General features: G+C 46.6%; 1 protein-coding gene across 3 annotated transcripts in view; it reads right to left on the minus strand.

Moving 5' to 3' along the window:
* The window catches only part of NECTIN2 (nectin cell adhesion molecule 2), a 61,680-nt gene that overhangs the window by 15,627 nt on the left and 31,497 nt on the right, over nucleotides 1-14,556 (minus strand). For 2 of the 3 annotated variants that reach the window (XM_089478239.1, XM_089478237.1), the window contains exons 2-5: nucleotides 13,442-13,795; nucleotides 9,407-9,700; nucleotides 7,009-7,126; nucleotides 5,729-5,877 (exon numbers count right to left, since the gene is read on the minus strand). In XM_089478239.1, coding sequence (XP_089334365.1) covers nucleotides 5,729-5,877; nucleotides 7,009-7,126; nucleotides 9,407-9,700; nucleotides 13,442-13,795 — 915 coding nt within the window. Of the gene's footprint in view, nucleotides 1-1,638; nucleotides 4,026-5,728; nucleotides 5,878-7,008; nucleotides 7,127-9,406; nucleotides 9,701-13,441; nucleotides 13,796-14,556 lie in introns of those variants that run through there. The other variant, XM_089478238.1, reaches the window with a different exon arrangement.

Below are 14,556 nucleotides of genomic sequence, written 5' to 3' on the forward strand. Positions count from 1 at the left end.
ATCCACTGGGGTTTTGTTCCAGTGACACCTGTGATACCTAAATCCATGGATGCTCAGGTCCCTTTAAATGCAATGGCACAGCAAAATGGTGTCCCTGATATAAAATGGCAAAGTCAAGATTTGCTATTTGGAGTAAATAGATAGTATACATAGAGAGACAGATAGACAGATTAGACATGTAGGTAGGTAGGTAGGTAGGTAGGTAGATAGATAGACAGATAGATTTCAAGCTGTGGATAGTTGAATCTGTGGATAAGGAATTCCTGGATACAGAGGGCTGACAAACTCTTTTTTTAATGGAAAAGTTATATTTTAAATTAAAAAGAATTGAGCAATCTGTAGAGTTAAAAGCATAGATGATCTGTGGCTTTTTATTAATGCCTTTGGGGGCCTAACTGATTTTATCCAAATCTGCATGTACCACGGAGTTATATATCATTTTAAACTGTTTTAATTGTCTTGTTTTGACTTGTCCAACTGCGTAATATGCTTTTGGGCTTATTTCCTGCTGTTTTATGTTGTTGGTGATGTCATTAAGCAACAAATGCAGTTGCACAGAGTGTGTTTTTAAAAAACAGCAGAGTCTGATAAGTGGAAGAAATATACAAACCTACAATTTTCAAGGCAGTGCTCTTGCTCTAAGATTCCTCCCTCTTGATTTTGGCTTTTTATGCAAGGGACCCCATTTTACTATGTCATTATATTTAATAGTACTTGAGCATCCATGAAATTTTTTATGCTCAAGGGTCCTGGAACGAAACCCAGTGGATACTAAGGGCAGACTGAAACTAGAATTCACTTTCATTTCCAGAAACAAGCACCTCCTGGGTATACAATGGTCTTGGAAGTGCAAAAGTGATGACAATGTCCTCCATTTTGGGGGCATTTTTAATTCCTGGGCGCCACAAAACAATGCTGGGGGTCAACAAGTTGCATTTTCTGCACTGCTTCGATACACAAAGCAATATGAAAAGTGCTCAGAAGCTTCACAGCAGCTGGTTCAAAATGATATTGCCATTATGCCATCACACCATTTGCCCAACACACTTTCTTCTTGTAGACCCTTAAGTCAAAAAGACAAAACTGGTACTGGCTGGGAATTGTGCAACCGAGAACCATTGCACTTTGCAACCTTCCTTTTTCTGCAAGAGCAAAACATTAAAAAAGAATAGAAAAGAAAAGACTGCAACAGACAGTACTTCAGAATTAATTAAAATCAATCATTCTGGTGCACTTCCAAGACTGGAGGGGAGGAAAGGGGGTCAGTGTTTATTATCCATTGCATTTTCCTATATGTCACCAATCCAGGCCAATTGTTCTGAATGTGCAAATCAGAGGGGTGGATTCCCTGTTTTTCCTCTAACCCAAATGCCCTCTCGCTTGTGGTCAGTGCCACCACTTGCAACCTGAGCACTTTGGGGCATTTCATTTGTAATGAATGCCATCCCAAGCCAGCCAGTTTTAAAATATTCATGCAACTCAGGCTTGGAGGAGATGAGAGCTTGGCTGGTTCGGAATTGCATCTTTCTTCACCCGACGGAAATATTTCTCACACCCGTAATGACACCCGGTGCCCAAATCTCCTTTTTGCCGGGTGACACTGAAACAGTCGCATAATAGAGAGAGAGAGACATGGTATTTTGAGATAGCTTTTAATTACACACGGAAAGGGGGGGAAATCAAGAGCCCACCGGGGACGATGAAACAAAAACCCAACGACGACAACCCAGTACGAAAATAACTCTGAGCCATATTATTTCTTTTTACATGATGGGGATATTTACAGACAACGCAGGGAGGGGGAAGCGAGGGGATAAAACCCGCTGGACCCTTTAAGGCACAGCATGGGGGCCGTGTGGGAGTAAAGTGGTAGTAAGGTCCCCCCCCTTCCCACCTCCTGTAGTTCCAATTTGCACAAAATTGCACAATTTGCAATTTGTAGTTCTTTGCACAAAGATGGAGAGAAACCTGGGGGAGATAAAGGGGGGAAGTGAGATACGGCAAATCAGGAATGAGACTGACCGAATCCGGGCAAAATTTTATAGACTTTCTGTATCAGTGGGTTTCCAATCTGTAAATCTGACCCCCATGGATGATTGCGTCCCATATTATTTCATGGTTGTGTATGCAGGTTGACATTGCCTTCATGGAATAAAATAAGATGTTTTTTAGCATCTGCTGGCCCTCCAGAACCAAACATTTGCCGATATAGAAGGCCGACTGTATGTAAGTATGGTGGCCCCTTGGTATCAGTTGGGGTTTGTTTCTAGGATCCTCCATGGATACCAAAATCCACAGATGCTCAAGTCCCATACTATACAGTTGGACCTTGGTATCCGTGGGAGATCCGTTCTGGACACCCACATACCCACCTATGGATATAAAAAGAATGCAGGACCTCAAGCCCCATTGCACCTAATGGTGGTGCGACATGTGCGTGCCCACTAGTGTGGCCGCATACATTTGGGGCAATGGCACTTGCGGTCCGTAGATGCTCTAATCTACAGATGGCAAGCCTGGAGATAACAAGGCCCCACTCTACAATGAGGCAGAAAAACAAGTCTCTTATATAAATGGCAAAATTGTGATTTGGTTTTTGGAATTTATATATATATTTAAAATATTTTCAAGACATGGATTGTGGAATCCATGGATAAAGGAATAGGTGGATACAGAGGGCCAACTGTATTCATTCTCTCTCTCTTTCTCTCCCTCTCTCTCTATATATGCACACATACTCTCTTTAAAAACCAAAAGATTTTTTAAAAGAAAAGACAGCCATAGGTTCCAAGGATAGGAGCAAACTCAGAGCTGGCCCTTCCATTTTGGATGCCGCCACCAGCATCTTAACCCCAGAGTGGCTCATGGGCAGAAAGCAAGAAGCCCTGGTCCGACGGGTCGGGTCAGCCTCGGCTACGTGTGGACAACACCGCAGGGTGCGTGGAGAAAGGAGGAAGGGCCAGTGTCTTTTTAAAAAGTTGATTCCTCCCAGCACCAGGCTGGGGAGGTTCAGCACCGGTTGAAAATGTACTGGGTTCAAAGCACCAACACAAGAGGGAGAGGTTTAACCAGCATCAGGACCTGGGATTCCGCACAGAGCAAGGCCCCTCCTGTTCCTTGTTTGCCCCCTCCCCAAACTGCTCTTATCCCAGTTTTACAGTCCATTTCAGGTCTCCTTGTAACATTTAAGAACAACCACCACACAAAATTTTAAAATCCCATTAAGGCAGCAGCACAGACAAAACTTCTCCTTGTGTCGGCAAAAGTCGCGGGGAGTCTTCATGGCGAGAGACAATCCCCTGGTCTTTGAAAATGAAATTAAAATCCCCTGTTGCCCCGAACTGTTTCCTTGGGGGGCAGCATCTCTTGTTCTCTTGGGGTTACGGTGTGCCTTTGGAAGGGATGGATTCCCCAAACAGATTCCAACCCCACAAGGAGCGCATAAATTATTGAAGAAGAACGTTAAAAAACACCTGGGAGAGTCTCTGGGGAGGGACCATGTCCTTTTCCCTCCTCGCCACAGGCGTCATCTCTGAGGCGGGCGCCTCACACGTAGACAGCTGTCTTTGAGATGATGGAGCCATCATGCTGGGACTCCATGTCGTCGTATTCGTAGCCGTGTGGGGTGGAACCGAGCCGCAACATGGGACCCAACTGGTCAAATCGCTCCTCTTCGTCCTCCAAACGGTGGTGGGCAGCATAACCGTACGGCGGAGGCCGCTGTCCCTCACGCTCTTCCTCGTCATACTCATCTTCCTCGTCCTCCATCTCATCCCGTCCCCTTCCTGGAGCAGCCTTCAGAGGCCGGTCAAGTTCGGCGAAGTCCCGTGTTGGCGGGGGAGCTGTCCCGTTCCCAAAGACCCGGGTTTTCGGGTCGTACGAGCCCTTGGTGCCCCGATGATGTCGGCGTCGGCGCAGGAAGAAGACGGTGACTATGGCCCCCAGAATAGCCAGGGCCAAGATCCCCCCCACGATGGACCCCGCCAAGGCTCCAGCGCTGCCGCTCTGCCTCCTCGCCGGCTGGTCTGAGTAAAGAAAGGAAGACGGAGGGGGAAGGAGTCACTCAGAGAGAAAGAGCATAGTTTGCAAAGCACCAGCGCTGGGGAAGAAGAAGGGGCAGAGCGGCAGGCGGAGCCGTGAAAGGGCACACCGGGGAATGGGGTCTCAGGGACCCCAGCTTGGTGGGATCCTTCTCGGCGGGAGCCAGAGGAGTGCCCTGAAAGAGAACGGTGAGATAAAGAAGGTCCAGAAAGGGCCTCCTCCATTCAGGTCTGCCCAAGTACAATGCCAGCTGGCCGGCTGGATCTCCTCTCCCACAGTCAGTCACCTCTGTACTCATAATACCCCTGGGACCCATGCTGTGCCACCGCGTGTTGCTATCCACAGTGCGCCAAGTGGGTCAGACCTTGTGGCATTCCTGGCTCTCCCATCCCACAATGCACTTGGCTTGTAGCACCTTCTCCATTCCAGTAACCTAGGATGCAAATTCAGCCATCCTTCCACACAAGGAGAAGCCAGCTCCTTCCCATGTTAAAATGGTAGGCGCAAGGATCATTTCAGGGGGTGGTGGGGAAAAGCACTCTGGTACTGGAACGCTCTGCTAGAAATCAGAGACGCTACAGTTCGGCAAGAGGGACATCTATGCACACTACTGTCCACCAAGACAGGGCAGGAAGGACATTTAAAGCAAAGACACCCAGCCCCAGAAGCAGAAAAGAGGCACCATGAACCCCATATACATGCCCTTTAAGTTTTACCCCCATACAGAAAAACATCTGTCTTGACAGAGTACAGCCACAGGGCGGACAAAATGAGACCACTGCCTCTCCAAATAAGAATTTTGTCAGCCTCAGAATGAATTTTTTCTCCAGTCCCCAAATTTCTGGCATTGCAGGGAGAAAATACAAAAACCTGTTCACACCTAGAATGCTTCTATTTCCTCTGTTCGCATTGCCTTGATCACTTTGGGTGCCTAATATTTATTTCTTAAGGCTCATCTGGAATTTTAACTTACTACATTTCTAGAAATTTGGGGGCCGGAGGAAAATTTCATTTTGGAGGGCAGAAGTCTTATTGGGAGGGAAGAATGACTTCATTTTGCCCCTGCCCTCCCCATCTAACAGATACATCTCTGCTGTTAGACCAAAACATATTGTTATTATTACTATTAACTTTATATGTAATTCCACCTTTTTCCCAAGAATGAGACAAAAGCTGGCTTATAGATCCTGCATGCATTTCGAAATTAAAATCACAGTACAGTCCCTCCGCCCCACATTCACTGGTTTCCCTTTGGCAGATGTGATGATTTACAGATTTGATCAATATGTTCTCTCTAGGAATTTCTAGGTCCTCCAGCTTAACCATAGAACCATGCTGAAAGACCTAGAGATTCCTAGAGAGGTGTTCTCTAAGTTAAAGAACCCCCCAGCATTCACAATTTTTATTTATATTTGTGTTTTTATACACTTTCACGAATGTGGGAAGCTGACTGTACCTGGAATTGTTTGTAAATCTGGCACAAAGCTTGGAAAGGTTCCTTGGACTACAACTCCCAGAGTCCCCCCAGAGCTGCCATGTTGATGTAGGAATTCTGAGAACTGGGGTCCCAAAACAAGGAAATTTTTCCAAGCTCTGCACCAAACTCCCCTCTTTCAGCATCCCAATGAAAAGCCCTTTGCCCAAAAGCGCCACATGTTCAAGCACATTGCCATTCCACCACGCTCACCTCGCACAAAGACGACCTGTTCCGTTGCCACCTGTCCCACCCGATTAGTGGCCTGGCAGATGAACGTCGTGTTCACGGATGCATCCACGTTGCGTACCACCAGCCGGTCGCCCTGGACCTCCACGGTCTTAGGAAGAGGCCCACTTGACCTGCATGGGCGATCGAGCAAGATGCAAAATTAAGCCAAGAAAAGAAATCCGGGACTCCTGTAAAAATGCAACCAATGTGGTGCATGTTTTGCAAATGCTCATCCTATACATATATTAAATTGATCCTAATAAGTGTCACACACAGAATTCAAGCTTCTCTCTGCAACCACAACGCCAAAGAACTTGTAGTTATTAACTTGCAAACATCTGTGTATAGGCACGGAACGACCCAGATGTGTGAGTCACGAAATGAACATTGCGAACTTGAATTTTACAAGGGGAGCTCTGCAGAGAAGGTGGATGACATACTGTAAAAGGCGCTTCTAAGACAAGCTACCCATGAAAATTAAATATAGAATGAATTCTCTCCCCCTCCCCAAGACTTCTATCATTTTAACATCAAAATCTTCACCTAAGAAATGGACACTGAGCCACACCTGCACTTAGCCTTTCCTGATACTATTCAAATGCACTCAGTCCTGAACACAGTTCTATTCCTATTCTCCACCTGTAAAAGGGGCAGTTATTTTATGTTCAACCTGGGTACTCCTCCCACCCCCACCCCCCATGCCAGCCAATGGAGACTGGGTCCAGAGAATGATGAATGGTGGCCCTTCTGACCCAGTCTCCCCCATGCCTTCCATGTTCCTCTGCCCGCAGCCAAGGTGGCTTCCATGAGCCGGGCACAGAGGACTACAGAGCCCAGCCCCCAACCAGTGTCAACCGAGAAGGATGTTTTTCTCTCTGAGAGCTGGCAGAACTGGTTTGGCCTCATTCCGCACTGAAAGGGGATCAGCCGCTTTTCCTGGGCTGAAGGTAAAGGCATTGGCGGTCTGGTTGAAGACAACACAGCCAAGAGACGGACAGATGGCACCATCTCTTGCCCACAGCTGGAGAAAGTAACTAGTGGGAGAGGACTCCCAGAATCCCAGCATAATGGTTTAAATAAGTACTTTTCCCGTTTGAGCAGTTTCGTTGCAAGTACGGTTTCAATTGCATTTCCAAAGGAGTTGTTTTAAGGATTTAAAGCACGGCTTGCAAGGAAAAATCCAATTACCACTTTTTAATATGCTTTTGGCATGCAAAGTGTGGTTTTGGGTTGAGGCGAGACGGCAGAGGAAAGAGACTCACGTGCTCCAGGTGAACTGTGTGGGCAGAGGGTTCCCTTTGGCACTGCAGATGAGCATGGCTTCATTGCGGCTCAAATACCAGTTGTCGTCATAACCCTCGATGGTCACCTCTGGAGGATCTGGAGGGGAAAAAGGAAGAATAGCAGTCCATCCATCCATCCCTTTATCTATATTCCCCCCTTCTTTCCCCCCAAAATAGTGAGAACCAGTATGGTGTAGTGGTTTGAGTGTTGGACTATGATTCTGGAGACCAGGGTTCAATTCCCAGCTCAGCCATGAACCCCACTGGGTGACCTTTACATGCTCTTAGCCTCAGGAAAATGGGATTGCAAACCTCCTCTGAACAAATCTTGCCAAGAAAACTACAATATGGCCCATATTGCACAAAACCATTTATGACCCAGTGTGGTATAGCGGTTTGAGCATTATGCTACCACTCTAGACAGCATGGTTTGAATCCCTTCGGCCATGGATTTCTTGGCATGATTTCTTCTGAGGAGGCCCGCCTTTCCCTTCTTCTAACCCTGGGAGAATGTGACTTGACCAGGGTCACCCATTGGTCATTTCCATGACTGGGCAGGAATTCAAATCCTGGTCTCCTGGAGTCCTAGTCCAACACTCAAACCATTACATCGCACTGACTCTCTGACTTATGGTAACCCTTTCATAGCAGTTTCTTGGGAAGATATCTTGAAGCTTGCTGCAGCCTTCCTCTAAGAGGCTGAGATAGTGTGACTTGCCCAACGTCCCCCACTGGGCTTTCATGGCGGAGCAAGGATTCGAGGCCTGTTTTCCCAAAGGCCTAGTCCAACACTATACCATGCCAGTTACAAGCAAACATAAAGTTTTTAGGAATAGGTCATGCTTGCTAGGCTGCTGGAGATCCCAACCTGCTGCCTCCATTTCCCAGAGCGTCCTTTCTGCAAATTCCACAAAAACACCTTTCTGCAAATATCCCGTGGCTGCTAGACCACTTTCCCACACCAAAAGTGTTCCACTTCTTCTGTCTCCAGAGACAGAAAAACAATTCAGCATCTCTGCTAATCCTTTCTTTCCTGTTCTCTCCCCATCAAGGTGTTGCAAGGAAGGAGACTCAGCCATTCAGCCACATTCCTCCCCTCCAACTTGCCCCAAACATCTGCTCTCACCACTAGGCTCCACTTCACAACCTCAATCTAAGGATGCAATCGGGCCCAGGTATCCTTCTTGCAATTTGATGGCTGCTTCTAAAATTTTGCAACCTGATGCCTTCCCTTAAACCAGTCCTCCCAGGCTGATGGGTGGGGAACAAATTTATCTATCTAATTGGGAGTTACAGCATCTTTTTTCCCCAGGGTATTAAGGCCACCATACAAGGAACCGACCTCTCTGGCTCTCTCACACGCCTTTGCACATCTCTCATCACTATATATAAGAGGCTTTTCCAAGGTAAGATCGGTTTTGGTCTGCTTTTCAGGTTCCTCTTCAAATCTCTAGCAGGTCTAACAGCTCTTTAAATCTCGAGCGGATCTTTTTGGCAATACCCAAACATATTTTTGGCTGCATGAACTGAAATGAACCAGAGCAAAAAAAACCAAGACCTCTTTTGGTCCCTTTGTCTGCATCTGCTTCTGCTCCACTGCTCCACAGCCAAAAATCAAATAGCAGTCTTATCAGAGCTGGAAGGGACCTCAAGGGCCACATACTCCATCCCTTCCATGCAGGAAGACACACTCTTGAAAGATGCCCATCCAACTTCACGTTTAAAGATCTCCAAAGAATATGAGTCCACCACTCTCTGAGACAATCTATTCCACTGTCAAAACAGTTCTTACTCTCAACAAGGATCTTCCTAATGTTTAGGTGGAATGTCTTTTCTTGTAATTTGAACCCACTGGTTCATGTTCTAATCCCTGCCACAGATCATGTTCAAATACCTGCAAAGGAGACTTCTCTGAGACAGTCTATCCCACTGTCAAGAAGTTCTCCTGAATGTAATCTTCATAATATTTAGCTGGCCTAATGACAGACTTGGAAGTGACCCCAAGAGCCCACCAAGTTCAACCCATGCCATGCAGAAAGACACCAGCACTCCTGAAAGATGCCCATCCAATTTCTATATAAAGACTTCCAAAGAAGAAGACTTCCCAGGCAGACCATGTTCTTGTCTCAAACATAGTTCTTCCTAATGTTTCCGTGGGATTTCTTTTCTTGTCATTTGAACCCATGGGTCTGTGTCTTTCTTTCTGAAACAGCGTCAAACCAGCTGGCTCCCATCTTCTCCATGGCTTCTCTCCAGATATGTCAGGAATTTATTTATTTATTTATTTATTTATTTATAGGGCGCCTTTCTCCAAAGCTGGGACCCAAGCATGTCTGACTTCTCTTCCCCGCAAAGCCCAAGACCCCAAGTCACTCACACAAGATGGAGAGCGTGACGGGAATGTATTCCGGCTGTGCCAGGGTCTTGTGCTCGATGATGCAGGTGATGCGTTGCCCGTTGGCCTCCTTGGTGGGCACCATCTTGTACTGGCTGCTGACCGTGACTGTGCCGTCCGCGTTCGTCACCTGGGAGGTGCTGGCATTGCCCCCCAGCCCCGATTGCCATGTGATGCGGGCAGGGGGCTTCCCGTTGGCAGAGGTGCAGGTGGCCACAGGCTGCTCCTGGTTGCCAACTTTCACCTCTTGGGCCTCGGCGGTGTTGGTGGGGTTGGCTGGGGGGAAAAAGACAAGAGAGACAGAAGTGAATGCATGTGGCAATGGTGCATGCAATTGATGCTGTGTGCCTTTGGGTGACACCAAGCTCTGCAATGCAGGGAGGAAAGCAGAGTGTATTATTTGTGCTTGAAAGGCCAGAGACTGGAGAGTGGAAACCAAACTCCCTGCATTTAGAAAACAAGCTTGTGAAGTAGAAAGCAAGGCTCAACCCTTTTCTTATACAAGTTGAGCCTCCCTTATCTAAAACGGCACCAGAGGTGTTTTAGATTTCAGGGGGGTTGTTTGTTTGTTTTGGATTTTGGAATATTTGCATCTACATCACGAGATCTCTTAGAGCTGGGACCCAAGTCAAAACACAAAATCCATGTATGTTTCATATACACTTTATACACAAAGCCTGAAGGTGCTTTTATATACAATATTTGCAACCCCCCTAACTTCAGTGGATTCAGGTCTACACTAGACCAAAAATCCCTCCCTTCACACTTTGGGGGATGCTGGGAGTCACAGTACAAATCCCACCTCTAGCTTTCTCCAGCTCTGGCTGAGTGAATGGACTTTAGCCAAGAAGGACCAAGATGCAGAGAAGCTGGAATGCAGTGCAAAGGTACAACTTTTTGCACGAGTGTCACGAGAGCGTGAAAAGGAGAAAGCGTCCTTTGCCCACGCCACCTAAAGACAGGGACTCCATAAACACAATGCAAGGTCTCTCCCAAGTTTCTAGCGAGGAAAGAGAGCTGGAAGCAGGACTTTGTTCACGCTGAGTGACGAATTCCTCCCCCCCCCCCCCCCCCTTTTTTGGGCAGACTTGTAATCTTTGCTCGAGTCAAAAATGTGACCCCTGTTAAAAGCTGGCAGCACAGTGTAAACATGACTAAAACCTTACAGTCCCTGGCTGGCTGCTTCAAAGCGGGGCGGGAAAAATAATCTCCTTTGGCGTATAGATATTTGCAAGAGTTCCTTGCAGAGAGAGAAACACATCCTCCTCCTTGCCTGCCAGCTTTTCACGAGAAATATTCCCACTCAGGGCCATGCCAGAAAATCCCCTTTTCTTCTTCTTTTGCAGCAGCAATGCCCCAGGCTGAGGACAATTTAAGACCTTGGCACTCAAAGTGACCGCAGGCTGCATCTGCATTGCAGAAATAATGCAGTTTGACACCGCTTGAACTGCCACGGCTCCATGGCTACAGAATCCTGGGATTTTTCATTTTGATGCTGCACCAGAGATCTCTGAAGGTTAGTTATCTCACCAAACTACAAATCCCATATTTTCATAGCATTGAGCCATGGCAGTTAAAGTGGTGTCAAACTGCACTGACTTAGCTGCTTTGACTTCCAGGATTGGGAGTCACAGTTTGCCATGATTATTACAATCACATACTGCTAGAAAGCAGTCCATGTGAAAAGAATGTGAGCCAACAGTGTGATGCAGCAGCCAAAAAGGACAATGGGATTCTGGGCTGCATCAACAGGAATATAGTGTCCAGACTAAGGGAAGTTGTAGTGCCACTCTATTCTGCTTTGGTCAGACCTCACTTGGAGGACTCCTGTGTCCAGTTCTGGACACCAGTTTGAGAAATATAATGACAACCTGGAATGTGTCCAAAGGGAAACCGACCAAGATGGTCAAAGATCTTGTAGTATCTTTGAGACTAACTAAAAGAAAGAAGTTGGCAGCATGAGCTTTCGTAAACTTACCATATATACTCAACTATAAGTCGACCTCATATATAAGTCAAGGGCAGGTCTGGGGGCCAAAATTTATGGATTTTGATATGACCCATAGATAAGTCAAGGGTAAAATGTAGGGGCATTTAATGAAGGACGTAAAGGACGAAGCAAAGGAAAACACTGCCAAAGAACTTACAAAATTCCTACAAGAATAACTAATTGTGCTCATACTAAAGGCTGGATGGATAAGAAAATAGAAGGGGGTCAGTGCTTTCAGCACAGATTAAACTCTTGCCTTTCACCATATAGAAAAATATATATATGGTTAAAATATATGAGTTAAAATACATTACTTACTCTGACCCATGGATAGGTCAACTCAGGTTTTTTGGGTCAATTTCTTTCACCTAAATTTCTAGACTTATACATGAGTATATACAGTAAGTCTACTTTCTCAGATGCATTTCAGTTAATCTCAAAGGTCCTACAACATCTCTCTACATACTGATTCTACAGACTAACACAGCTGTATCTTTGAATTCTCCCAAGATGGTTAAAGGTATGGAAACCCATCCCAAGGAGGAGTGTCTTTGGGAGTTGAGTATATTGGCTTGGGGAAAGGAAAATTGAGATGCGATATGACAGTGCTCTTTAAATATCTGAAGGGATGCCATAGACAAGTTGAAGTCAAGCTGTTTTCTGCTGCTCAAGAAACTAGCACATGAACCAATGGATTCAAATTACAAGAAAAGGGATCCCACTAGGAAGAATTTCTTGACCGTAAGAGCTGTTCAACAGAGGAACAGACTGCCTTGGAGGGTGAGGGTGGGCTCTCCATCTTTGGAGGCCTTTAAACAGAGGCTGGATAGGCATCTTTCAGGAATTGTGTTTTCCTCTATGGCAGAATGGGATTGGACTGGATGACCCTTGAGGCCCTCTCCAACTCTATGATTTTCATCATAAATCATAAATAAATCATTACCGCCATTTTTTCCTTTTGTTTTAAAAAGACAACAACAAATGCCAAGATGCTCTGCAAGATGAATTCTCCATCCCAGCCTCCGTTCCGCACTCTGGAAGCATCTCTGCAAAGCCCAGACCTTTGCTTTCCAAACCAGCAACCTCGACATGCTAACAAGAGGTCATTTGGGGAATTCTCATCCTAATGAGACCTCAAGGTAGGAGCAGGGAATTCCCCCCATCCTTTCCAAGTGGTCAAATTAAAAATAGAAGTGAGAGTTCTCAATGACAGGCCAGTGACCTTATTGCTGAGCCATGCAAGAGAGCTCTAATAATGTGAACAACAAACCATTGGGTCTCAGTAGCCCAAAGCTCTTTTTGGGTTTGTTTAGGGTAAATACATACATATTAATTTCTTTGCTCTGTAACAGGCCGTTAGGTAAGAGCTTATTGCCGCTCTTGATTAAACTCCCCGCTTGCAGAACCTTAGCAAAAGAATTGCCAATAATGAAATGCAAGGAATGAGGACACACTGTGCAGGAAAGCATTTAAGCAGCCTGATTCGCCATGGCCCCGAGGAAGCAATTTAAAAATGCACAGGGCCCCTCCCGTCGGAAGAGAGCCATTTGCATCGACAAAAATAACAGAGAGCAAGCCAAAGTTAGGAGGTTGCCTCCTCTTGCATCGCATTGCAGGAATAGTCCATACTGACAACACTTTAACTGCCATGACTCCACACGATGGGATTCTGTACTTTTGTGAGATGTTTAGACTTCCTTGTCAGAGAGCTCAGGTGCCACAACAAACTACTGTACAAATCCCAGGATTCCGTTGCATGGCACCAGGGCAGTTAAAGTGGTGCCAAACTGGATTATTTCTGCACTGCAGATGCAGCCCAAGTTATACAGGATAGATTAACAGGGCAGAGAAAAAAATTGCATCCACAAAAATAACTGCGAGAGCAAGCCACAATTAGGAGCAAGCCAAAGGCTGAGATGGTGTGACTTGCCCAATGTCACCCAGTTGGTTTCACAGCTGAGGTGGGGACCGGACCCTGGTCACCAGAATCGTAGCCCAACACTCAAACCGCTAGCTACGCTGCTTACCTAAAATGATGAGGTGGGTGGCACCATCCTCGTTGCCCAAGGGGTAGGTGGCAAATTCACAGATGTAGGTGCTCTCGTCCGTCATGCGCAGCGGGTTGATGACTAGCGTGGCGTCTCCCAGGGACGGCGTGCGGAACCGGATGTGGGTCCCCTCCCCGTTCATTGGGTAGCTGGGGCCGAGCTCCGGGTGGTAGACGGCCACGTTCTGCTTCTTCCCGCCGGCCTCCTTCCCCCAACTGACCTGGCTGACCTTGATGTTGGGGGTCGACATCTCAAAGGTGCATGGAAGGACCACCTCCTTGCCCAGGTAGCCAGTAACCTCATCGAGAACCTTCACCCTCTGGGCCAACAAGACTGGAAAGAAGAAAGCAAGACCTAGCTGAGAAACTGGTCCCTCCACAGTTTCCACCCAGATGTGCAAATCCCCTTTGCATGGTTACCTCCAGCCAGGACATGATGGGTTTTTTTGGAATGCCTTCATTTCAGCATTCAAGTCCAAAAAGAAGTAACGTCCAGGGCCTAGCTCTGGATATTAAGCAATGCACAGGCAAGTTTTCCAACAGCTGGATATTTCAAATGTATAGAACCATGGCTCCCAAACTTTGTGCCTACAAATGCTTTGGACTTCACCTCCCAGAAGCCCCAATCAGCTTGGCCAATGGCCAGGAATACTGGGGGTTGAAGTCCAAAATATCTGGAAGACCAAAGTTTGGGACCCATTGCTATGGAAGGAAGCCAAGCTGAGCAATTTGTTCTCCTTGTTTTTCACACAAAGGTGCAAATACCCCCTTGATGCAATCTGGGAACTGCAGTCCAAAAACAAACGTTCCCAAAGCTGAAATAGGAAAAGAAGCCATCTTGAGGAATTGGCCCACCTTTGGTTTGCAAGCAGATGTGAAAATACCTCTTTACCTTGGCTTTTTTGGATTGCAGTTCCCAGAATCCCCCAGCTAGCCAAGGGTAGTCTCCTTCTTTGGAGGTTTCTGAACAGAGGTTGGATGTCCATCTGTTGGCAGCGCTTTAACTGTGTCTACCTGCATGGCAGAGGGTTGGACTGGATGGCTGCTTAGGGTCTCCTCTAACTATAGGGTTTTATGGTTCTAGGACTCCTCCTC

This window comes from Sceloporus occidentalis, unplaced genomic scaffold (genome assembly GCF_023333645.1).
Source record: "Sceloporus occidentalis isolate IW3139 unplaced genomic scaffold, rSceOcc1.0.p SCAF_13, whole genome shotgun sequence".
Classification (NCBI taxonomy): domain Eukaryota; kingdom Metazoa; phylum Chordata; class Lepidosauria; order Squamata; family Phrynosomatidae; genus Sceloporus; species Sceloporus occidentalis.